The following is a 25,212-nucleotide window of genomic DNA, read 5'->3' as shown; positions in this document are numbered from 1 at the left end:
TGGATGGGAAACACTGAGACAGCGTCCAACCGAAAGTGCTCATGTGTGGGCAAATATGCGTGAAAGCAAACACGGAAGGAAACTGGACCTGGAAGACCCATGTGCACTTGTAACACTGTGGTGCATATGCAGCCACTATGGAAGGCTAAGTTTTAAGCTACAACTGGAAGTCTCCACTAGGAGAACTGGATCTCTAGTCAAGACAACACAATCAGGACCTAGAGATTGTCACCACAGTTCACAACCAATCCCTCTATCCAAATAACTGAGCTAAAACACTTTTACCTGTGCAACATGGCGGTGCAATTAGGAAATTTGAGACCCAGACATAAAGTTCAGGGGGGTGGACCACTCTGTAGACGGTAAAGAATATTATGTATAGCTGTTGCCTTCAGGGCTCCTTCTGCTCCTTCTGCTGAGTGCAGCGCTGGACCTCTGCCCCAAAGGCAACATGAGTGCAATATGGTTGTCTTACTTGCTTTGCCTTAGTGACAGTTCCATGTGCTCCTTTAGAGGCCACTCCCAGGGTCCTCCAATTTTTTGGAGTGCTCATCAGGTGGTGGAGGAAGTTGCTCTGGGAAGAGGAGGGACCTCAGAAGTCTGGTTGATGCACCGTTCAATCCCTTTCTACAAGAAGAAGGAATTCCTGGGTCTTTCAGCCACATAGCCTTGTACCTTAGAGGTCATCCACGGGGCACCCTTTCCGCCCCTTTCTCTAGAGAACTGTGAGCTCTGAAAGCATTAATGGCACTGCTCTTGTTTCAATGGAATGCTTTTCGTCTAAGGCCCGGGTTGACACGCACACAATTGTTTGATTTCTCATTGCTTGATAGCTCACAACTGAATGTGTGAAATGACTCCGTGGAACTGTGTTTAATGAAGATCCCTGCTGAATCTGGCCAATGGCCTTTCTAGTCCAGAATTCGGTTCTCACAGTGGCCAACCAGACGCCTGAGGGAAATCTGCAAGAAGGAACGGAGTGCAACAGCATCATCCAAATTGAATGCCATCACTGCCTCTTGGGGGAGAAAATCCCATAGATTAGCTATGCACTGTGTAAAGAAATCCCTCCCTTTGTCAGTCTGGAATCTTCACTGGATGTCCCTGAGTTCTAGAATTATTTTTGTGAGGTTGGGGGTGTGGAGAAGCATAAATGTTATTACCATGAACTTCTGTTTTCAGAAGTATTCCAGAAGGCATTCCTTATTTTCAGGAATGCATCCCAGAAGATGCTGGAAAACTTGCCCCTAGCTATTTTCTCCACACCACTCATAATTTTACGCACGTCAATCACGTGGAAGTTCTCTCTGCAGTGCTTCGCTTGAGATGAGCTTATTCCCATGTGAAAAGTCACCACTTGATGTCACAATTGTCAAGTAATTAGCATGCACACGCATAAACCAGGTGACTGCTAATCTCAGAACATTGCCCACAGACCAGCTCCAACATCAGGTGAATTTAGGCTGCAACCTCAGGCACAGTTCATGCTGGGAGTTAAGTCCCACTGAATCCAGAAGAATATACTTCTGGAAATGTTATTGTCCAGAATCAGACTGCTACGTTGGCACCTCCAGATCTGAACTCGTCCACTTCAAAGCTTTATGTGGTGATGAGAGAAGACAATGGCAGGCTTCAGATAGATGGAAACATCCTTCGAAAGACGTCCAACATTCAGTGGTGCTTCCAATGAACAGTGGCCCCATTTCCTATTTAATTTGAAGCTTCAGTGTCTGTAGGTCAATTGACTAGAACGGCAAAACCGTAAATGAATGGGTACAGAGGGTTAGGTGTGATAGGAAATCAATGGTTTCTTGCCACATTGGTTCAATAAACATGTAATGAAACTTTCTCATTTATAGGAGGGATCATCTGGGTCAGAAGTTGCTTGTGAAAAGCCTTCTTTTCAAAACCAGTATCTTAAACTGGAAGTAGGGTTCGCCTGACAGTGTCAAACAGAGTGGCAGATGCAAGGGATTGTGGCAGATTGCGGCAGACTTATCATGCCACTATTTTCCAATGTTCTCCTGAGGACTTGCTGCAGCTTTGAGGGAGCAAGTGCTCTCTGAAGAACTTCTTTCTTTAGTCTGTACTGAATCTTCTAAAGCTTGGCTTCGCTGGTTGTCCGCACGTCCCACCGTTATGAGTCTCCACGTCATGCAAAGTTTCCTCCATCAGGCCCCTATCTTTGCTGATGACCCAACTGGCTTACCTGACATTGCTCAGTGGACACAGAACCTTGAGTCGCTGCTGGAGGAATGAAATGAAGTATGCTGAACAAGAGCACTCTATCGCATGCTGTAATATTTTCTTGCAGGTCTTGCTTTTTCAGTTAGGATAACCTGGTATCAACTCTGTGCCGTGGACATTCTCTTGTTGTGAGCCCACAACATGTGAACCCAGAAAGCCGTTGAGGATGAGGGGAACAGAAGAGGAGGTCATGGTCTTAGAAAAACCCAGCTGAAGCTGATCAGTAGCAGCCATGCTCGGTAGACTCTCAACCCTCAGGCTTGGCAGGCTTGGCAAGTTAATCCATTATATTTTAGCTAGTGATCATTTCATCTCCCCAACAACTGAAGCTGGCAAATTCTACTAGTGCTGCTGCTTTTCACTATGTGCATAAAAACCATTCACAAGACACACACAGTCACATGTTTATGTGCCCATCATGATTATGCTTAGTTTGCAATTTAATGAGGTTAATCATGTAGCCCTGCTGAGCTTCTTGCCTGGCTAAGTAAAGAAAACTGATACAACAAGCACAGTAACATTCCTGCTCTGCTCATGGGGAGAAAAACAAATGTGTAAGGAACAGATTCAGGTGCTGGAGCCTGAGTTTAGCTTGACCAAAGCAGGCTGAGCTCAGAAAGAGCTAAGCCCCAAAGACACAAAGATGAGACCTCCCCTTCAGAAAGACTGGGGCTGTAATCTTGCACAGAGTCACATCCTTATCCTGTACATGTATACTTGGAAATCTTACTCGTCTAGCCACTACATTATACTGATTCTCAACTGATGTCATTCTCCTGTTACTAGCTTTTCCTCAAAGTAGGTACAGGCAGCAGCTAACAGTGAGAGAGGGATGTTTGCCAGTTGCCTGAATATGTGACCATAAGGAAACTATGGCAGATAAAAGATTTAGAGCAGCAGCAGCTGGTGTGCCCTCCATAGGTTGTTGGGCTCCATCAGCCTCAGCCAGCATGGCTAGTGGCCAAGGATGATAGGAGTTGTAGCCCATGAACATCTAGAATTTATGCTTGAGATCACTAGCTTTAAGGCCAGCAGCTAAACCAAGATGGAAGGGATGCCACTCATACCAATCAACAACTGAATTTAGCTGGTAACATACCTGCTGCAGAAAGGAGAATATAGGGGGGGGGGTGTAAATAAGAGACTGCTACAGAGAAAGGGTGGGTATTTCTTGGGGTGCTGTGACTTTGGGAATGATGGGGACCATACTGTAAGGTTACCAGATATTTTTCAAAGAAACCAGGGACACTTTTTTTTTAAGAGAAAAAAAGTTTTGTTTTTTTTTTTAAATTGAGAAGTAATGTCTTCACTTCTGTGGTCTCCTCCGTTGCATGGCCTTCCTCTGGGCCCCGGCCTGCTCTCTTGGAGTGCTAGCTGCCGTGGAGTAGGCTCAGGCTGGGCCTGGGCTCAGCCACATGTCCTTGCCCTCCTGGTGCTCTCCTACCTTTCCTTCTCAGCGGGAGCGGCTGCAGAGCAGCAAGGTCAGGGCTCCCCTTTCCCCCCCTCCTTCCTCTTTCTCTCTCTTCCTTCTCCTTCTCCTCTCCTCCTTCTCCCTGCATTGGCTCCAGGGTTTTCCTGGCCCCGGAGCGCCGCTGGGCAGTCAATTGAGTGCTCTCGCTCCTGGCTAGATTTGGGTCGTGAGGTGTGTGTGCCAGCGGTTCCCCCAGTTGATGCAGCGGGTGTCCCTGGTTCCCCTTCGGCAGGGGCGGTGGCAGTGGCAGTCTCAGCAGCCCGGAGCCAGTTGGCTCTGGCTAGCTTCAGGAGCTGCTTGCTGCCGTGGCGCCCGCCATTTTGCCTCAATGAAAGTCCCCATATGATGTGCCTTGTGCCGTTGAACCCATCATGCAACATTCATTCCCTACTAATAAATCTACAACACTTAAAATATAAATCTGGGGACATTAAATGAAATCTGGGGACATTCCGGGGACGGATTTTGTCCGGGGACTGTCCCTGGGAAACGGGGATGTCTGGTAACCATACCATATTGTCAAAACAGCTGTTTCTTACCGTTCCAGCAGCAGAGCATAAACCTATCTATAGCACTCCAAGTGAGATCTTGTTTGCAAGCAAATAAAGCAATCAAAATCGAGTAAAAGAGACAGACATTCAAATGAAATACTGCTAGCCTCTGCAACAGGAGGAATTCAGCCCTGTCAAGCTGGATTTCAGCATCAAAATTTTTAAAAAGAGGTTTCAAAAATTAAAGCAACCATATCTTCTTATGCAAGTCATAACATGCAATTGCCAAATGGATTGCTTTGGGAGTTAGGCAGATTTCCAAGTCAAACTGGAGGTATGGTTTTGCAGGCACAAATTTTAGGTTAATCTGCAGGTTCATAGAATCGTAGGGTCATCTAGTCCAATCTCCTCCGATCCAAGGTTAGTCTGTCTGTCCTTTTGGTAAACCTCTATACACAGTGGATTATTCTGAAGCAACTGGGCTGCTTTAGGCCTTCAGCACTTTCACAGCCAGAACTCCACTTTCATTTCAACTTACAACATGGGGTCTAGATCTATTTTTCTTTACCACATATGTCCATCTTCCTCCTCTTCCTCCTCTACCACCTCTGTCTTTCTCCTTCTAAAACTATGTACAACAACAGCAACCACCACCATGCAAGTAATGGTGGGATCCTTGGATCTTACGGAGGTCCTAATTCAGGTTTTAGATCATGGATCTAGGCCAGAAGGCACACATGTTTACAAGGGCACACTTTTGGAAATGATTGGGAGTTCCAGATAAGGTGCTCTGGGTTTCTAAAAGAAGACTGAGATCTAAACATAATAATTACCAAGCAAGTATAAAATAATGTAAGAATGAGTTTGCAAGTATATTTACTCAGCAATTCATCTCTATCAATTAGGCACACAAGTATGCCTCAGAATGCAAGAATCATCCTTGAGCATTGGATTTTCTCAAGGGTTTGCTTTGCTAAGACTCCCCTGAAGAAAAACTGTTATCTTGCACAAGAAGTGGGTTGCAAAAAGACCAAGAATTTTTGTTTTATTTCACCTGACCTTTGTGGGAAAGACATTTGCTCTGAAAACACAGAAGCTCTTGGCAGGACATTTTGAATCAGAAGCCATCAGGTCAGTTATCAAGAAGGATCTCCAAGTTTCCCAATCAACAATATCCTCACTAACAAGGCCCAAACCCAGCCCCTGAGCTAATATGAAGTGGTGGCGGTGGGGGGAAGCATTTAAAAACATAAGAATAGTCCAGACCAAAGTCCTTCCTCTTTTCTCACAGTGGCCAACCAGACAGCCTTTGGGAAGACCACAAGCAGGACTTCAGCACAATAGCCTGCTGTTGTTTCTATACTAGCAGAGACATGCTCCTTCTGATTCTGGAGGCAGCATACGGCCATTATAACTAGAATTCATTTGAAGATGGAAAGCCTTTCAGGCGAACTCTTTGACACCACCCTTCCAGGTGAGAGATGCCCAGTGCAGTGGTGAGAAGGGAGCAGAAAATCAGGATAGGGCTCCTGGAGCCAAGCCCACAATCAGCACAGAATCACTTACCAAGTTGACGAAATCTTGGTAGCAGATCTTCCCATCAGAATTGTTGTCTGCCAAGGCCAAAAGAACTTCTAGTTTGTGTGGATCTAGCTCAGAGCCATGCCTTTGAAGGAGGTTTCGAAATTTCTCAGTGCTGATGTAGCCAGTGTTTTCAGGGTCAAACTGAAAGAGAGAACCAAAGAGAATGGGGTTCAGTATATTAGCGCTCAACACATTCCCCATCTCTGGCATATAGCTTCGATTATGGTCATATTGCAATGATAGGGAAATCCACAGCTATTAATGACACAGAAGGAACCAAGAACTGGATCTAGTTTCAGATGTCTTGACAGATCCCAATAATTCAGGCAAATGTAAATTCCTCTCCTACCGACCCAGACCCTGAGATCATCTTCTGAGGCCCTCCTTCATGTGCCTCCTCCTCAAGAGGTCAGGAGGGTGGCAACATGAGAACAGGGCCTTCTCTGCAGTGGCTCCCAATCTGTGGAATGCTCTCCCCAGGGAAGTTCGCCTGGCACCTTCATTATATGTTCCTTTTTAACCAGGCCTTTGGCTGACCTAATAAACATCCTATAACCTTTAAAATGTGGCTCTTTGGTGGTGGGGGGAGTGTTATTGGATTATTGTTTTCATTTTGATTTTATATATTGTGATTTTTTTGTGAACTGCCCTGAGACCTCTGGGTATAGGACAGTATATAAATTCAATAAATGAAGAAATGAAATGAAATGTCTCTTGCTGTGTAAGCCAGCAGAACTTCCTTTTGTGTTTTATCAACCTTGGATAACCTACCTACCTTTTCCCTATCTTGCATTCAAATTTGGATAAAATGGTGTTTCTTTACAGCTTATGGCTCTCTCGCTCATTTAATTAAAAATAGATGAATTTTAATGCACCTGGGGGAAAATCTTCACACACACACACACACCATTAAATGCTTTTCTTGGGCAAGATGTTGAAAACCAAACTGAGCCTCAGTTAGAGAAGGATGTCAAATGATGGCAGAATGTTTGGGTGTGGGCTGCAATCATCACACCAAACTCCCAGGGCTGGCAAAAGAGCCTTAGGGTGTGACATAAATGCTGCAGGGTCACTGAAAAGGGACCCCCTGTAGCCCTTGGTGCCCCAGGACAACAATGGAATGCTCCACTGTTTGTTTGGGCTGCGTCATTTCCCCCCCTGTGCCATTCCATTCCCCCCTTCCCTCTCACAAACCATGGTGGCGCCTCCTCCCTCCCTCCTCCAGGCTTCTCCCTGCCCTGCCTAGAGGAGGAAGGGGGCTTGGCTGAGCGCCTTTTAAAGCAGCCCCTCTCCGGAGCCAGCCCTTTCGCACTGGTCCATCTTCCCTCCACCACCACCGCCCTGGGGCTCCTGTGGGCCAGAGAGTGGAGTGGACGAGCTCGCTCTGCCTACACACAAGAAGCAGCAGCAGCGGTTGTGGCAGCCCCTGGGAAGGTAAGCGCAGCAACTGGGGCTGGGGTGGAGGACTACTTGCCCCCCGCCTCTTCTTCCAGTTCCCGCCCATGCCGCTTCTCCAGCCCGCAAGAAGGTCTGAGGGATAGTGGACCAGCCCACGGCTAAAAAATATTTGCCGACCCCTGTCCTAGCCCAACCAGAAGCACTGTAGCACACAAGCTCCCTTTAAGCCATTTTAATTCTACAGGAGTCGGCAGGAACACCACCATGAGCTCCATTAGCTCTCCTCTCTCCTTCCAGGAATGCCTTTGCCTCCAGCAGAAGAGAAAGATGTCGTGGCGGAAAAAGCGCCCCATTCTGCTGACTGTAGTTGATGTATCTGCAGAGCAAGTTTGATCTCCATCAAATATATCAGAATGTATTGTACTGCTTGGCGTCACTCGAGGGTTCCTGTTCTTCAGTAGCTTTTCCAGACAGCAAGGAACTTTGAGACAGATGTCAGTCGTTAAAAGAAAGGGAGAGAGAGCAAGAGAGAGGAACAGGGAGCACAAGAGAGAGATCTTTTATGTATATCTAAATCAGGCTGTTAAGGAGCAGGTTTGCAATGGCTCAGCAACAGAGCTGCTGCCTGTGACCTTAAAAAAACTATTTTCTGCTCCAATTGCTATCATTCTCTCAATCCCATCCTGCAACGTTGTCTAGGTCTTGCTGCAGTTGACGTTTGTATGTTTTTCCTTCTGGTTTTTGGCACGCAAACCATGACCGGTTTTGACACGGCCTCCTAGACTCCGAGGCTACTTCCAGGTAGCATTTAACTCCTTCCTTCTGGATCACGTTCGGCTTTCCTGCATGTACATATGGAAGCTCTCTCACAGGAAAAGTGCAGTTGGGGATGCCAGCTATTCTCCATCTAAACTCACAGTCGCACTCAAGCAGGGATCTCTCCCATCAATTGCTGCCAAATTATTTCAGCTACAGATGCAGAGACTAAGGCCCCAGCTGCAATATACATCTAAAGCAGTTACCATACGAAACATATCCAACAGCCATGGCTTCTCGCAAAGGTTGCTGGGAACTGTGGTTTGTTAAAGGTGCTGTTTTCCCCTCACAGAGCTACCATTCCCAGAGTTCCCTGGGGGAAAAGGGACTGACCACTAAACCACTCTGAGAATTGTAACTCTGAGAGGGGAATGGGGATGTAATGTAGTTTGTTAATGAAATGCACTGCTTCTTTTGTAACTGATAAATATTTAAAGAAGGTGTGTTTTAAAAGGGGGAGAATTCTAACATTTACTGGGTGCTGGGCACTATAAATAAAGTCCTTGCTAATGGTTTTATTCCTGCAAGAGGAGGTGCAATGAACAGAGATATAAAATTTGCCGGGATTCAAACTATCATTTTGTGCTCGCAATTAAAAGTGAGAGCCAGAACTGGCATCGGACCCAAGACATTTTCTTTTGTAAACCCGAATCCCAATAGTAACGAAGTGCAATTTACAGTAAATCCAATGCAGTCTAGTCTTGGCTGGATCTCAGCTGTGGGGAGATTTGCCTTTGATCTTCCAAACTTGGCCTGCTGGCCTCCGCTTGCCAATAATGATGATATCAAGCTTGTCGGTTGGATTGAAAGGCAGAAGAAAAGAGGTAGGGATTTATGAGCGAATTTTCAGCCCAGGAGGGCATTTTTCCATGGAAACATGTTGTACATGGAAAAAGGCAGCTTGGTAAGACCAACAAGAATCTCTCTTCTTTAAAAGCAACTCTTTTTAAAAAAAACTATATCGCGGTTTTCTGACAGCAAACAAAAGCTGCACCTTTGGCTGCGATTGATTGGACGAAGCAGAAGAAAAAGCTGGTTTGATGAGCAGCGTGGATGGCAAAAGTAGCAGCTTGCCAGGAGCTTAAAGCTGGCACAGGTTTTCCCCTCAAGCGGAGAACCTGAAAAGAAGTCTGCAGCACAGCAATAACCAAAGTTGGCATAAGACTGATCGCTTGGCAGAGAAAACGTGTACTTCTGCAGCACCTCCAGATCAGAATCAGAGGGGGTCTCCTCTGCCTGAAAAAGGGACCCCAAATAACAAGCTGGTGGAGAAGAGCCACAGAATCAGAACTAAGCAGCCACAGAGACCATCTTCTTCTTCTTCCCAGCCATGGGCCAGACAGGCGTTTCCATGAAAACCACACAAAGGCTGCAGGCTTCCTTTGGTATTCTCCACTTCCCCATCCAATGAACTAGTACTCAGAGGCATGCTGCTGTCACAGCTAACAGCAGTCTCTCCTTCATCAAATTGTCTCAGCCTGCTTCAAAGCCATTAAACGTCACCATTAAACATAACCAGTTTGAAGTTCATATTGTGATATTAATTTCATAATTATTGACCTGGTAATATACAGGGGTACCTCGAGTTAAGTACTTAATTCATTCCGGAGGTCCGTTCTTAACCTGAAACTGTTCTTAACCTGAAGCACCACTTTAGCTAATGGGGCCTCCTGCTGCTGCCGTGCCGCCGGAGCACAATTTCTGTTCTCATCCTGAAGCAAAGTTCTTAACCTGAGGTACTATTTCTGGGTTAGCGGAGTCTGTAACCTGAAGTGTATGTAATCTGAAGCGTGTGTAACCTGAGGTACCACTGTATCCATGAATCATTATGTGTGTTAGGGCTAGGCAATATATTGTCCAAAACCAGATTGAAGTCCATATCGTGATATCAGTTTCATATTTTTTGACCTGGCAATATATTGCGAATCATAAGTGTGTGTGTGTGTGTGTTATGCAAAAATCATGATGCAGGAAAAACTGTGAAGCCAGCCAATGCCTCTACATAATTCCAGCCTTATTTCACACATTGTGATATATCACTATGTTGCGATATTTAGCTGGTGATGTACTGCAATGTTGAAAACCAGATATCACCCAGCCCTAGTCACATCTTGAGGCAGAATGTTCTATAAGTCCATTATGCTGTGTGTGTAGCTTCAAGTTCTGTAATGATGAGAAAGGCAAAGCGGGGGAACCCTCTCTACTTGGTGCCTAATTTTATAAATGCCCCGTTATGTTCTCTTTTCAAAATCAGATTTCAATTTTAAAAACAAACAAACATTTTAGCCTTTCCTCTCAGGGCTGGTGCTCCAGCCTTTTCCATCATTTTGATTGCCCTTTTCTGTGCTTTCATGAGCTCTGTGATGCCCTTCACGAGATGGAACGGACAGGAGCACAGGCAATATTTCAAATGTGACTCCATTGCAGATTTAAGAGGAATTAATTCACTTGTTTACTTCTTTCTCAGCATTTGTATGCCACTTTTCAGGCCCTAAGCCCTCCCAAGACAGCTTACATACAAAATTAAAAATGTGTAGAATAGATAAAAATCAATCAATTAAAAACAAAACAAAAACACTATATAAGCAACAGCCTGGAAGATGCTCAATAGTTCAGCAGCACAGCAAGTCTAATAAGACAATGGAAGGCACTGGGATACTGTATTTTAATTTTAATCCCTTTGCTAATAATCCTAGACAGACAAAAATTGCTGTTTTCACTGCTGCTGCGCACTGAGTTGACGATTCCCTTGACTTGACCACCATGACCCCATGATATCTTTGCTGATTAATCACTGTCAGTTTAGACTCATCAAGATATATATTTTTTGCCCCAAATTACATCATTTTATGCCTATTTACTCTGAACCTGGATAGCACCCAGGTATTCTAGCTTCTCTCATCTCTTTCCCCTGCATAACCATTAATAATGGGCTCCTCAAAGCCGAAGAGAAGGTGAAGTCTGCACTGTGCCCTTTTAGAGAGTATAAAACCTTGCACTTTATATTTAAAGGGCACAGTTAAAAATGATTCTCAGAGCGTAGCCAGTTGTGCGAAAAAGAAAAAGAAAAAGCAGCGAACACCCACAAATATAGCAGTGCATTTGGAACCAAATATGTCAAGAAATAGGAAAGAATTATTACAAGACTGAATTATCACTTCAGCTAAAGCAATCTACTTGATAAAGGCTACTAGATGTTCTCCGATGACATATTGTTTACTTGACAGTCTCTCTCCCCCCCCTTCCTATTTCTATCTTGCTTTTGGCAGGTATACGAGCTAACATTCCGTACAGAATATGAATTGTGGCAACTGCCCATGTTATAGTCAGGATTCCAGGCAGGCCTGTTGAATAGCAGAAGATCAACTAATGCAGTGGCATCAAGATTGCCCTATATTTCCTCCCCCCACTGTGTATTTGTACTCATGGCTTGGAGCTGGTTCACATACAGGATATTCTTCACTCCAAGGGACGCGGGTGGCGCTGTGGTCTAAACCACCGAGCCTCTTGGGCTTGCTGATCAGGTTGGCGGTTTGAATCCCCGCATCGGAGTGAGCTCCCGTTGATCTGTCCCAGCTCCTGCCAAACTAGCAGTTCAAAAGCATGCCAGTGCAAGTAGATAAATAGGTATAATTGAGGCGATAAGGTAAACAGCGTTTCCATACACTCTGGTTTCCATCACGGTATTCCATTGCGCCAGAAGCAGTTTAGTCATGCTGGCCACATGACCTGGAAAGCTGTCTGTGGACAAACGCCGGCTCCCTCAGCCTGAAAGCGAGATGAGCGCTGCAACCCCATAGTTGCCTTTGACTGGACTTAATCGTCCAGGGGTCCTTTACCTTTACCTTTTACCTATTCATCACTCCATAGCTGCAATGTCAAATACACACATGTACCACCATAGATAGACCTTCAATAGTCCTCCCTTCGCCTCAGGCACAACGCTCCGCATATCAGAGGCGACACATTCAACTCTCTGTTGCAGGGAAATCAAATTATGTACCATTCAAGGGTCGGCAATAAAACTGGAGATGCCAGATTTGTGGGGCTCAAGGTAGAGGCAACAATCAAAGAGGCTAGTAACTCAAATGTCCTACTGAGTCCCAGCTGTGGAAGCCCTGGGAAAGGACTTCCACTCGGACAGTAGGACTTTTTCCTCTCTCCTCCCCATATGCACCTCATTGGTGGTGGTGGTGGTGCAGGAGAAACTCAGAGCAGCACATGATGGGGAGAAGAAGGGGCAAAGTTCCACCTGGCAAACTGAAATGCTAGCACTGACGGAAGAGCACAATGGGGAATTCCTCTAAGGTGTGACTTGAGTTTGCTTTGAGAGTAACCATTTCAAAATGCCAGCACTGTTAAACAAGTACAATACATCCACCGACTAAGCTGCTTTTTACCAGGCTCACGAAAACCGCACGCAAATTGTTAATTACAGGTTACCAAAATTTACAAAATCAGCTTCCACCCCCTTCAGCTCAGGCTGGGTTTCTCGGCAGGATCTGTGGTGCTACAGCTGCACATGCATTAAGGCAACTGTTCCATGAAAAGTATGGACAAGCATGCAGAGCTTTGGGGGCTTAGGTGGGCTCACCCAGCACATCCACATGCAACCCAACTGAGGGAATGTATTAAAAAGGGACGATGTCAGCTGCACCATCTACATAATCTAAGCTACAACATCACAGTACAGATTCACCTGGCCTCAAAAATAACATACCAGGCAGTGGCTAATTCATTGTGGCAGGAGGTCCCTTAATACAATCTGCGAGCTCCACACCTTGATCTATCCTAAAGTAAGTCAAATCACAGCCCACAACATTCCTAAAACAGGGGCCATCCCAAAAGGTAAAGGGGTCAGAAGCCCACCTGCCCTCGCTATAGAACAGAACAGAAATATAGAACAGAACTATAGAACAGAAACTATATAAGCATTCTTGTTTGCCTAATTGTCAGGGATGGTGCCATTTTGAGTCCAGTTACACCCAGAAGCCAATGCAGTGGGTTGTAACAGGTAAGGGGATAGGAAACCCACTCCTCAAAACCCAGGTGAGACTTTCCATACAGAAGCAGCATAAGGCAGCTCCACTTATCCCGTGCTACATTGCGGGATAATATACATACATATGACAAAGGAGAAGTATTTTGCCTTGTAAACACTACCCAAGTGCTGAAAGTACGAATTCTCCTTTGAGTTTTTAGGCGGTTTCTTTAAATAGGCAGACTACCTAGATCAGGCATGGCCAAACTTGGCCCTCCAAATGTTTTGGGACTACAATCCCCATCATCCCTGACCACTGGTCCTGTTAGCTAGGGATAGTGGGAGTTGTAGTCCCAAGACATCTGGAGGGCCAAGTCTGGCCATGCCTGACCTAGATCATGTCCTCGGTTTCATTTCTTATCTTCGTAGGCTGTTCCCCATATTCTTTCTCACTGCTAACATATGTACTATATGATAAGCAAGGCATACATATCTCCACGTCAAGAAAAAGAAACTGCTACAAAGCCCCTTTTGAAAATGGTTGCCAGGTATACATTTCAGAAAAGTGCACTGGTTCTTCGGAAAGTATCTATTCTTCTCTTTTAGCAACTGTACAACTCAACGCATTTCACGTATTCTCCCCCACCCCAACCACCCTTACTAAGAGGCAGGGCGGATGGGGTGGGGGCAGGAGGGAAGAGGGGAAGAAAGGAAGAGAACAAAACTGACCTTGAAGAGAAGCTTTGAGTATTTATCCATTATTGAGTCATGAATGGGAAGACAGGCAACACCTCCAGTTTCATTAAGAGGTCACATCAGGACTAACTCCAGATCTGGATCCCTTGAGTTCTTAGCCTCAGACGAATGCTATCACCAAGCCAAACTAATGGTTCCCTATTTTAACTTCAGTCACACTACTCCTGCCTCTAACTTCACCCTTCACTGCGCAAAATGCAACCAAACTGCTCGAGGGTGTGGTGTGGACGGCTGGAAACCCTCTCCAACAATAGGGCACTAACGGTAATTTCATGCAAGATTTCCTCTGCATTTCAATGACAAGTGCCCTTAATTCCCTTGATCCCCCCACCAGGCTCTTAAGCAGAAATGTAAATATGCTAACGGGCATAATCACAGCCCAATTTGAGAATAGATTCTCCAACTTCCCAAGCGCCCTACAAGGTTTTAAAATTATTCTATGGGAATAAAAGGACATCCCAGTGACGTAGTTGAGGAAAACATGACCTAGGAAATTGGCTTTAAAAGGAGAGGAAAGTTGTGGTGGTGTTTTGTTGGTTAACAAATCCTGAACCTCAGATTATTTTGCTGCTTTAATTAAAGGCACATTTGCCACGGATGAGTTCACAAACAGGGTGGGTCAAAGATGCACTGCTGCTAAACAATGGCCTGATATCTGGGGAAATTGCTACCACACAACACAGTTCAACCCATTTCTCCTTTCCTGTTTTAAGCAGGATCTCATTTGAATGGGGAGGACAAACAATTCCTGGACCAATCTGAGCAATAAAAACAACAACGAAGAGATCTCCGCCCAGCTGAAAAGAAGGAAGAGGAGCAGATCCTTTCCATGATTCAGCTACCACAAACCTTCCTTGGAAGAGGAAATGGTATAAAATTTCATTCATTTAAAAGACTTCTACAGTTTTATTTAAAAAAATCAAAGAGGTGTAGAAAGCATCAGTATTAACCATAAACAATGATAGCAATAACATCTACGATAGCATCTTGATAGCTCAGTTGATAAGAGCATGAGACTCTTAATTTCAGGGTAGGGAGTTTGAGCCCCACACTGGGCAAAAGGATCCCTGCATTGCATGGGGTGGTACTAGATTATCCTTGTGGTCCCTTACCAATCTACAGTTCTGTGATTCTAGGATTGTCTCGTTGACTATGCTCTATAACGTTGCCCTGTTCACAGTTGTGAAGAATATTCTTCGGTTATGAATGGTCTGTGTCATCATGAAGAGAAAGAAGTTGGAATAGGTCAATATATATGTGGGCTTGTCCCTGGATCAAGTGACTTTCCCCCCTTTAAGTTCTCAAGCTCTCAACCTGGATCAAGGTTGTCATCTGAACTAGCCAGGTGTTTTAACTGAGAATCAATCACAGTCAGTTCATCATTTGAAAAACAAGACATTAGAGCCATCTTACCCAAAAATGACCTTCTGCTTTGGTGATTGTAGCTTTTTAAGGAGCCATTTGGCATCTAGCTTATATATCTGAGTTTCTAACACTGATTTCTAGCCGCTCATTCTCCCTCTCTTTCTCTCTCTCTCTCTCTCTCTCTCTTGCACACAGTAGCATTCAGTAAAGCTCTCTCTCTGCAGTCAGCCCATAGTGATTAAGTACCATCCAGTTTGTACGTTTCACATGCTTTAGATTGCTTTGACCCAAGATGAACCCAAGGGCTGGAAGCATCGCCCTGCCCGCAAGAAGTCAGATAACATTCAAGTGCTGAGGTAATGCCCCTAGTAAATCACAAGCGCGGAATTTGCTGGACAGCTCCGGAGCTGCAGAAAGAGGAGCGCAGAGCTCTCAAAGGACTTCTGGCCTGGTCTATGAGAAATCTCTCTCCGCAGTGCCTCTTGAGTACCGAGAAGAACGAGCAAAAGGATATACGGTATTGATCAGGTAGCTGTGAAGCAGGTGGGAGATTCTGTTTTCACTTTGCCCTTTCCTTGAATATGCCTTGTTTGGGAAGGATTATAGTCCCATCTGTGCAAGGTAGAGGCAAAGGTTGGAAAGATAAAACTGCTGTGGCAGCTGGTACCCTCTGATCCCAAAAAGCTGCCTCTATGCAGGCCAGACTATTTGTTCACCCAGTGTGGTCTACTCTGATCGGTGGTGGTGGTGGCTCACCAGAGTCTATGGCAGAGGTTTTTTTCACATCGCTTGCTAGCCAGCGATCCAAAGAATTGAAGCCAAGGCATTCTGATTGCACAAAGGAACATAGGAAGCTGCCTTATATTGAATCAGACCAGGGGTAGGCAACCTAAGGCCCATGGGCCAGATCCAGCCCAATCGCCTTCTCAATCCGGCCCATGGACGGTCCGGGAATCTATGTGTTTTTACATGAGTAGAATGTGTCCTTTTATTTAAAATGAATCTCTGGGTTATTTGTGGGGCATAGGAATTTGTTCATATTTTTTTTCAAAATATAGTCTGGCCCACCACATGGTCTGAGGAACAGTGGACCGGCCCACGGCTAAAAAGGGCTGCTGACCCCTGAGTCAGACCATTGGGCCATCTAGCTCAATATTTTCTGCTGGAAGGAGCTCTCCAGGATTTCAGGAAGGAACATTTGCTAGCTGTACCAGAAGCTGTTGAGGAATGGACCTGGAACTTTCAGCATGCAAACCTGATACTCTACCACTGGTGTACAGTCCTTCCGGTGGGCTCAACTACTGAGATTAGGGTTCCTCCCCTAATTACCATATTTTTCTCTCTATAGGATGCACCAGACGATAGGACGCACCTAGTTTGGGGGGGAGGAAGCAAGAAAAAAAAAATTCTGAATCCCAAAAGCCAGAACAGCAAGAGGGACCGGGCTTCTGGGATAGCCTCTTGCTGTTCTGGCTTCTGGGATAGCCGCTGGGATATCTGGTCTACCTTTGCGCGAAGCCTCCGCAGGGCACGGGGAGCCTTCATCCTTCTGGGACAGCCCGAGTGTGATGGCCTGGGAATCCGATTCAGAGGCTGAACCGGAGGAATCCCAGCCTGCACAGGAGTCCCTGCCTCCAGGGCCGGCTGAACTGGGGCAGGGCCTTGATTCGGAAGCGCCTGCACCTGTGCCAGATTCTCAGGAGCAGGCACCAGGTGAATCCACTCTGGCTCCAGAGGTGGTTGAGGACTCAGTGCCTACAGGTGAGTCTCCCCCTGGGCCCAGTAACCCTTCAGCCTCTCCTGAACTGCAGAGGCTCAGGGCAGAGAGGCGAAGGGAACTGGTTGCTCCCAGGAGGAGTGCTCGCCTTAAGGCCAGGAGAGGCGGGTCTCCTGGGGGCCGGGACCGCCCCTGGCCTCAGAGAAGATAAAGGCCAGTCAGCCCGGTCCCAGGTTGTGGGAGCAACGTCGTCGTTGAGTACCCGCTCCTGCTCCTGCCCAGACCCAGACCTGACCCTCCAGTGTTCCTGTCCCCGCCCGGCTTCCTGCTTCGGACCTCGCCCCGCTCCTTGTGAACTGTTTCCAGGCTAGTGACCCAGGACCAGACTTTGACTTCACCAACAGTAACCTTCCCCCCGGGACCAGCACACCGAGAAGCCTCTGGAGGGCAGTGGGGTGCCTTGCGCAGCTAACCCCGAAGCCTTTGGAGCGCAGCGCGAGGTTCCACTGGCTATCCCTTCAGGAGGCTATCCCTGAAGCCTGGAGAGCGAGAGGGGTTGGTGCGCACCGACCCCTCTCGCTCTCCAGGCTTCTGCGAAAGCAACGCGTAGCCTCCAGAGTGCGGAGGGAGCGCTACCTCTGTGCTTTGGAGGCTTTGCGTTGCTTTCGCTGAAGCCAAGGAGCCTGCATTCGCTCCATAGGATGCACAAACATTTCCCCTTAAATTTTGGAGGGGGAAAATTGTGTCCTATAGAGCAAAAAATACAGTAGTTTTTGGTGGATGACTTAGAATCATGGAATCATGATTGGGAGGGACCACAAGGGTCATGTTGTGCAACCCCCTGCAATGCAGGAATCTTTTGCCCAACATGAGGCTTGAACCCACAAACCTGAGATTTAAGAGTCTCATGCTCTACTGACTGAACTATTATGTCTTCTGGTTTTCCTAGATCTTGGGCCAGGAAGAGAGGAATGGTGGCTCTTCAAACCTATTGGACTCTCAACTCCCATCAGTTCCAGGTGGCACAGCCAGCGATCAGGGATGATGGAAGCTGGAGCCCAAGAACATCTGGAGGGCCGCAGACTTCTCCCTCTGTTGTCTTAGGCAATCCACCCAAACTATAAGGTCCATCCTTTTTTCTTTTTTAAAAAAATGCTGCTGAGATATCTAGGGTCATCATGTTCCTCCAGCTGACACAGATCAAACACCAATGGAACTAAAGCAATTCCATTCCCAGGTCAGAAGCTACACTGGAAGGAATGGCAAAAAAAAAAATTACATTATCCAGGACTACAGGTTTAATGACCTTCCCTCCAAAAGGATCAAATGTGAGAGGCTGACCCTGCTCAGATTATGATGTTTCCCCTCCCAGGAGGAATCTAGCAACCACTTCCTTCCCAGACCACTCCCTGCACAGGGCCCAAGAACCTCTGTAAGATAGGAAGAGGCAATAAGACACAGAGCAAAAGGTTTAAATCACAATTATACTAAAAGGGGAAAAAGGCAAGGAATAGAACAGGACAAGACGCCAAAAAGTATGATTTAAAAGCAGAGAACAAAAACATGCAGTGCTAAAACCAATTTAATACAGGGGCAGCCAGTAAAATCCACTGAGCTAAACAAGAACAGAACTAGCACGTGATTTATAAAGGCCTAGGAAAATAAATAGGTATAGGCCAGGTGCCCAAATGATATTAAGGCTGGCCACCAGGTGGGTCTCTCCAGAGAGCCTGTTCCACAACTGGAAGAGATGCCACTGAGGACGTATAAGGACCTAAGTGTGGAGAAGTAGGCTGCTGTGATGCCTATTTGGATTAGAACAGATGCCACACTGTGTGTGCGCATATGCACGCATGCATTTGTGCATTAAAATTAAAGCAAATTCTACCCAGGGATCACTGGCAATAAATTTCCTCTTCAAAGAGTGGGTGGTTAATAGAGCTGAAGGGCAGCAAGGAGACATCTTCGGTTTGGCTGTTTGTTTTAAGACTAAAGGACATATTTGCAGGCCTAGCCCTCCTTAGCTCCGCTCCTTCCTCATCGATTATTTATGTGAGTCCATTAAAACTAATGGAAATAGGAATAGGATAAGACGTGGAACGGATTTCAGCTCCTGAGTTAGAAACAGAGGCTTCGCTTTCACTGAGACTCAGTACGCAACAGGGTATATGCTCAGCGCTTGACTCTCTAACCTTTGACCTCTGTGTCTCGCAGCACGTAAAGGATGCCAGCAGAGCTACAGCCGGAAACTACTAATTATCTGCTCCGAGAAGATTTCAGCATGATAAAAAATGGGATCCAAGTAGGAAATTTCACAGTGTTCAAAGTGCATCATATGCGCCAGGTTTCCCCAACCTGGTGCCCTCCAAGTGTAAAATATCACAACTCCCATCAGCTCCAGTCCCATCCAACGTGGTCTACGATCAAGGATTATGGGAGCGGAAATCCAGCAACATTTGGAGGGGACCAGGATGAGGAAGACTGCCATACCTTTTCTCAATAAACCTTACAACAGTGCTGGAAGGTAGGCCAGGGTTACGCAATCAGGAATTGTGGCTGGGGGGTGGGACACATTCAGTGATGGCTAAGAGCCACCTAGTAAGCTTAGAGGTGAGGTGACATTTGAACGTGGTCCTTTCCAAATCACACTTTTTACCAGAAAAGTGAGGCAGGAGTTGCCCTTCGTGTTGTGTTGTTGGATGAGTGTTTTAGGGATTTTGCCTTCTGCATTATTTCAAATTTTCTGGTTTTTTTAAACGATTTTATTTTATCTGCTTTGAAACTTCTTCTGTATAACGAGACTAGCAAAAGGAGAGGAAGAGAGAGGAAATGTGAGAAAGAAGGGAACTTTGGTACTGAAATGGAATCATCTTAGAACACTGAAGAGAGCCTTCTCCCAGAATACTTGTGCTAACTGATTGCAATATGGAACACAGTATGCCTTCCTTGCCCACCATGATAGATCCTATGGAAATGTTAACAATGACTCTCATTCTCTGCTAGGAACTAACTGCAGAAGCAGAGTTAAAGCAAACTGAACCTAGATATTCAAGCTCAGGTGAATGGTATCCATTGGCATGCCTTGGCTGTTGAGCTCCCATGCAGCTGACACTCTGAGCTGTCCAAGGAGATTAGTCCTCTCTGAATGCAGACCTAGACTACACAGACCAATGGCCTGACTCTGTAATAAAGCAGCTTTAAACGGGCTTCCAATTCCGCTGATCCCTGTCTATCACCTTGGCAGATCTCCCAGCCTACGACTCCCAGGAGGAAAAATACCTGACATTTCCAGGAATGCTGCCCTTTCTCTTTAATGCTACAGCTGTCAAACCCAGAGCACGGGCAGTGGTTTCTCCCTTAGGAAAGAGCAAAATTAAGAGTAAGTTGTTTCTCAGTTCAGGCTATTTCCTCTTCGGCAATGTAAACACTGCTGAGCACAACCAAAGCAAATTGGAATAGGGAACACATTTCCTGGGGGCAGGTGGGATGTTCAGCTAGTTCGATGTCTTTAGGTGACTTTCAGCCAGCTTTGCGATGGGCTCAGCCTGAGGCTGTGGAGGTGAGCTTGCATCCTTAGAGGGAAGTGAACCTAGCAGAGGGCAGTATCAGCTTAGTGGAGAAGCTACTGAAGAAGAGAGGTAATCCTGGCAAGGCTCAAGAGGAAACGAGAAAAGGGATTGGTGTTACCTCCTGCCTCCCAGCAGGCATTGGCCCTTTGCCATCATACACTTTTTAACAGCCTTCCCACTAGGGATACGGATGGATTCTGATGAAAACAGAAAAGGATGCAGAAATGACTGTGTTTGTGTGTACATCTGCAATTGTCAGAAAGGGAAATCAGCCAAGTGAATGCAATTGTTCACATCATGGCTGTGCTTTTTTTTATGCCTGCGAACAATACCTAATTTTGTTATTGTTCTAAATTGGTATTTACTGTGCACTGAAATGAATGCCAGGTATGTACATTATATGAAAAATTACATAAACTTTGCAAATTATGTAACTTATGTTAAATAGTGGGCAGTGAAGCCAATTATGTTTGGCAGAAACTGAACTGCAGAGAAATGGGAACGTTGGTAATTGTGACAAAAACAAGGTGGGATGGAAATCACTGCCTTGTTGTACCCCTGCTCCCCACCAAGAGAAAAATTCTCTCTCTCCCCTTTAGATCTGGGAGTGTGGAGTCTTTGCACAGATCTTCTCTAAGAATGCTTATTCTGCTAGTTTTTTTTTTTTTTAAAGCAGAAAAACCATTTTGCTTTCTATTACAGTTTTTAAAAATATCACGTGAACCATTCTGGCTGCCTCAAAGGCCATTTAAATGGGAAACCCCTCCTGTCAACCCTGAAGATTGCCCCATATAAAAGGCTCCATCAACATATTCCCCTTATGGTCTAAAGGAGCAGCTGCAGAAAATTAATTCACCATTCCCCCACCCCACAACAATAAGCTTTTGTTTTTTAAATCCAAATCTGAAGAGGCAGAAAATTTTATTTATTTATTTTAAATCCTGCCTGCACTACTCACTTTCCCCTGCTTTTGTTACCTCTTCATATTGATATGGAAAACAACCCTAGTGGAGGTTTTATGGGGGCCAACTGGCTTTTCTGAGTCCTGCCTTTAAATGAGGGTTTGTGTGTGCCTGGAATAGATGGCTTCTCATCTTCGGGGTTCGGGTTCTTCTTCATCTTCCCTCCCTCCCTCCCAATGTCACTGAAGTGTTCATTCTGTGCACAGATTGGAGTGGACAGTTTCTCTGTCCAAGGAAGAGGTCCTTTGATCAAATACACAACATGTAAATCACACTGACAGCTGCATATGCTTACACCCAGCCACTTCTTAAGACTCTTCACAATAAAGGATAATGTATGGAACAAACCACTCTCACTTGGCTAAATCAGAGTGAAAATATACATACATATTTTAGGAGCTGTAAGGCTGGTCTGAAAAGGCTCTCAGCTATCACCCCCCTTTTCTGTCCCAGGGAGACTTCTGCAACAGCAGTTCAGCAAGTTTTTCAACATTATTAAATAGAGTAAATTGAAAGGTAGCTGTGAAGTTACGCATCGGATGGTGAACACAGCGTCAACCAAGATATTTCTCCCCTGGTCGCTATAGCCGTTTCACCATTGTTTTTGCAAAATGTTTTAATAAAAGTTGGTGGCCAACATTTATGCACACAAAGGGGAGCATTAAACTAAACAACTGAACTTGTCCAAGGGTTGTCACTAGTGCAATAGGACTTCCTCTCCTTCTCCCCACAAGCCTGGGCTATCTCCAGATATTTTCTGGAGTGTTGGGGCAATCTCTGGAACAGATTTAGGGTTTGCATGGAGTGGGGAAGAGAAATCCTTGCACCGATGGAACATTCACCTTAGTGCCTTGCTAAACAATAATTTATTTGCTTTTGTTTTTAATGGACACCCTCTCTGAAGCATAAGAGGAGGTGCAAGAACTATGGTTGCACTGCAGAATTTGTGTGCTGAAGCCCTTTGCTCCTGTGCTTTAAAAAACATACAAACGAACAGAACATGGAGAAACCAGAAACAATCTGCCTTCAGTCTCTACAGGCTTTTCACCTGCTGATTGCAAAGGCTCAGGCTTGCTATGGCAGATCAGGCAACCCCCCAAGCCAATTGGTTGGCAACTTCATGCTGGGGGAGAGGTGGCAATGCTACTTTTCAGAAGGGGCTAAGGGATAATGGCTTGCTTGTAGCATGCCGCCTTCCATTTAAAGAGCACCACTTTGCATATACACAGCAAAATCCTATTCACGTTTACTTAGAAGGAAGTCCCACTGGGGTCTTTCTCAACGAGGTTTCCTCCCTAGGAACTGTATTTAGGATAGCAGGCTAAAAATATATATCTTCCTTTACATTAATTCAGTAACTCCTACAACAGGAGCGCTGTAGTAAGTTCAGTATTAATCATCTTTACATTGTAAAGAGGAGGGCCAATGGGACCAAAGTTCTGTGAGGACTAAACTATACAATTCCCAGAATTCTTTGGGGGAAGCCATGGCTGTCAAAAGTGGTGGATGAAACCTAAATTACAAGTGAATGACCTGCTATTGATCGCTGATAAGGGGGGGGGGGAATCCACCCATCTTCACTCCTAGGTTTCTGGGAGGCAGCACTAACACTTAGATGATTTGAGAGAGGCTATTCTGGAAAACACTATGGGCATAAAAGAACGGCTGTTTTCTGAGAGGTCCTTCTGGAAATGTTCACTCATTTGTCCTATAGTGATCCCATAGCTTCTCTACCTGAAATTTGGCATGGTCAGAAATCAGCACTGGGTAGAGGCTGTCATCACGTTCCCCATACGGTTTTTGCCAAGGGTTGGGTTTCAAAATCCATGGAAGCAGCTTGAACCTCAAGAGCCTCTGAAATCAGCCTGAATCTCATGTGACGGCTTTACACATCTCCTCCACTGAGACTAGGGGTTCGGCCACACTGGAGTTTAATGTGGGTTTGAAGCTGTTTGCGCCTCTTCCTTTTTTATTTTTTAAATGCAGCATCCACACAATTACAGCATGTGCAGCTAAACCAATAAGGGAGGGGGGGTAATCTAATATAAAATCACATTGTGATAGACTGTGGATACACTGCAGTGCATTGTGTGGATGGAGTTTTGTTGTGTTTTAAGTATGCAGTGACGTTTCATTGGATTCCACCTATCACAATATCCTCTTCTTCCATTTTGTTTGCATCCGCCCAAAGGACTGAACGCAACCTACCTTTCTCCACCCCACCTCTGGTTGTCACCGAAGGCAAATTTGCAGTATTTTTAAAACAGTTACCTTGTGCAGAATTTCCTTTCCACAAAACAGCTGTGTTAAAAATAAAACTTGCCTCTGCAGGTAAAAGGAGGTGAGGAAAGGAAGTGGCAACTTTTCATGACAGTAATCTCAAATCCTTGCCTGGCTCAGAGCACAAATTTTTTCCTGCTCCTTTTTGAAAATCTTGGGGGGGGGGTTGGGGGTTTTTTAAGGTGCATGTGTACAGGTGGATGAATTACTGTGTGCGTGCCCACAATGGATCTCAGTTTTACTGGCCTGAAGTGACACACATATGAGAGAGAGAGAGAGAGAGAGAGAGAGAGAGAGAGAGAGAGAGACGGATGGATAGATGATAGATAGCTCTTTTGTGAAAATCTGGTAGATTGAAACACTTATATTTAAAAATTAAAATTATTGGGAGGGGTTAAAAGTGTGCTGCAAAGGTATACAATACTTGCCCCAAGGCCCACAACCAAACTTGGATTTGTGGAATTTATGGTGGGTGGGGAAATACTAATTGAGGGGAGGGAACAACAACACACAGTGTACATACATCCCATCAAGCTCCATCCACTAGTGTGAACACAGGAAGCATCGGGATGGATTTCAGAGACATAAAACTGAAAGCATTCATGTGTGAATGAAGGTGCAGAAACAGACACATGGAAGCAATGATCCTGAACACATTAACACCCTACCAAGCGGGGGCAAGTGTATGTGGCTGACTTAATTCCTAAGTCTTCTAAGCACGTGTGGATATTGGTTAGGAGAGATTTCATTGCTCAAAGATTCCAGGCACAGGTCTGTGATTTAAAGCTCCCTTGTCCAAGCACTTTTTTCTTTTTTTCTTTCTTTTTTGCCCCAGAACTTTCCCCACAAAAACCCGCTCTCTACCGTTAAATCGGAGCAAATAGCAATCTATGGAAAAGCTGAATTGCCATTTGTTCCAATTCAGCATTAAAGAGCTCAGAGTTAAGGCTCAGGGATCAGGAGGGGCCCAAGGCCACAGTGTGATGTTTTTGAACCCCAGGTCTCCCTTGCCAAAGCTGAACACCCTGCCCGCCGTGTTACTCGCTCGCACACACAACTTATTTTCTCAGTCCTGAGTACTAGCCATGAAGTCTCCAATAAAATGCAGAGATACACCAATACTTCACTGGGATAACAGGGACATCAAAAAGCAGGAGTGAAGCAAACATCACCATGAAATTTGCTGCCATACACCAAAGGGATTTCACAGTGGACAATATAATAGGTTCCCCCCCCCCCATGCTCCTATTCAGCAGCAGGAATTCTCTACAGTCTATCTTGTAAACCATTTACTGTTTGAAAACTACCTTTAAAATTCACAGATGATTAAATAAAATTGTGACATAAAAGTAGACCATTTCCTTTCCTGTTGTAATGGAACACATAGATTTTTGCTGAGTAGTCATAGCTTTTGGTGACAAATCTCGCATTTCTACCGGTAGTCAGGCTGATGATGCCTTCAGTTAATCTTTTTATTTTCTTTTTTAAATATCAGATTCACGTTTCAGTAGGAAATTAAGGCGACCGTACCTTTGCCTCTGAAGGTGAGAATTTCTCACTCACTCACATTCTCTC

General features: G+C 45.3%; 2 protein-coding genes across 12 annotated transcripts in view; both read right to left on the bottom strand.

Annotated features, from left to right (window-relative positions):
- The window catches only part of RNF135 (ring finger protein 135), a 223,936-nt gene that overhangs the window by 64,255 nt on the left and 134,469 nt on the right, over nucleotides 1-25,212 (bottom strand). The window lies entirely within an intron of this gene.
- RHBDL3 (rhomboid like 3) overlaps nucleotides 1-25,212 on the bottom strand; it is a 132,375-nt gene that overhangs the window by 64,255 nt on the left and 42,908 nt on the right. For 10 of the 11 annotated variants that reach the window (XM_083727648.1, XM_083727651.1, XM_083727642.1 and 7 more), the window contains one exon: nucleotides 5,776-5,934. In XM_083727648.1, coding sequence (XP_083583774.1) covers nucleotides 5,776-5,934 — 159 coding nt within the window. Of the gene's footprint in view, nucleotides 1-5,775; nucleotides 5,997-25,212 lie in introns of all 11 variants that reach the window. The other variant, XM_083727643.1, reaches the window with a different exon arrangement.

The sequence above is a fragment of the Podarcis gaigeae genome (genome assembly GCF_964106915.1).
Source record: "Podarcis gaigeae genome assembly, chromosome: 2".
Classification (NCBI taxonomy): Eukaryota; Metazoa; Chordata; class Lepidosauria; order Squamata; family Lacertidae; genus Podarcis; species Podarcis gaigeae.
The sequence above is the reverse complement of the archived record's forward strand: the minus strand, read 5'-3'. Positions and strand labels throughout refer to the sequence as shown.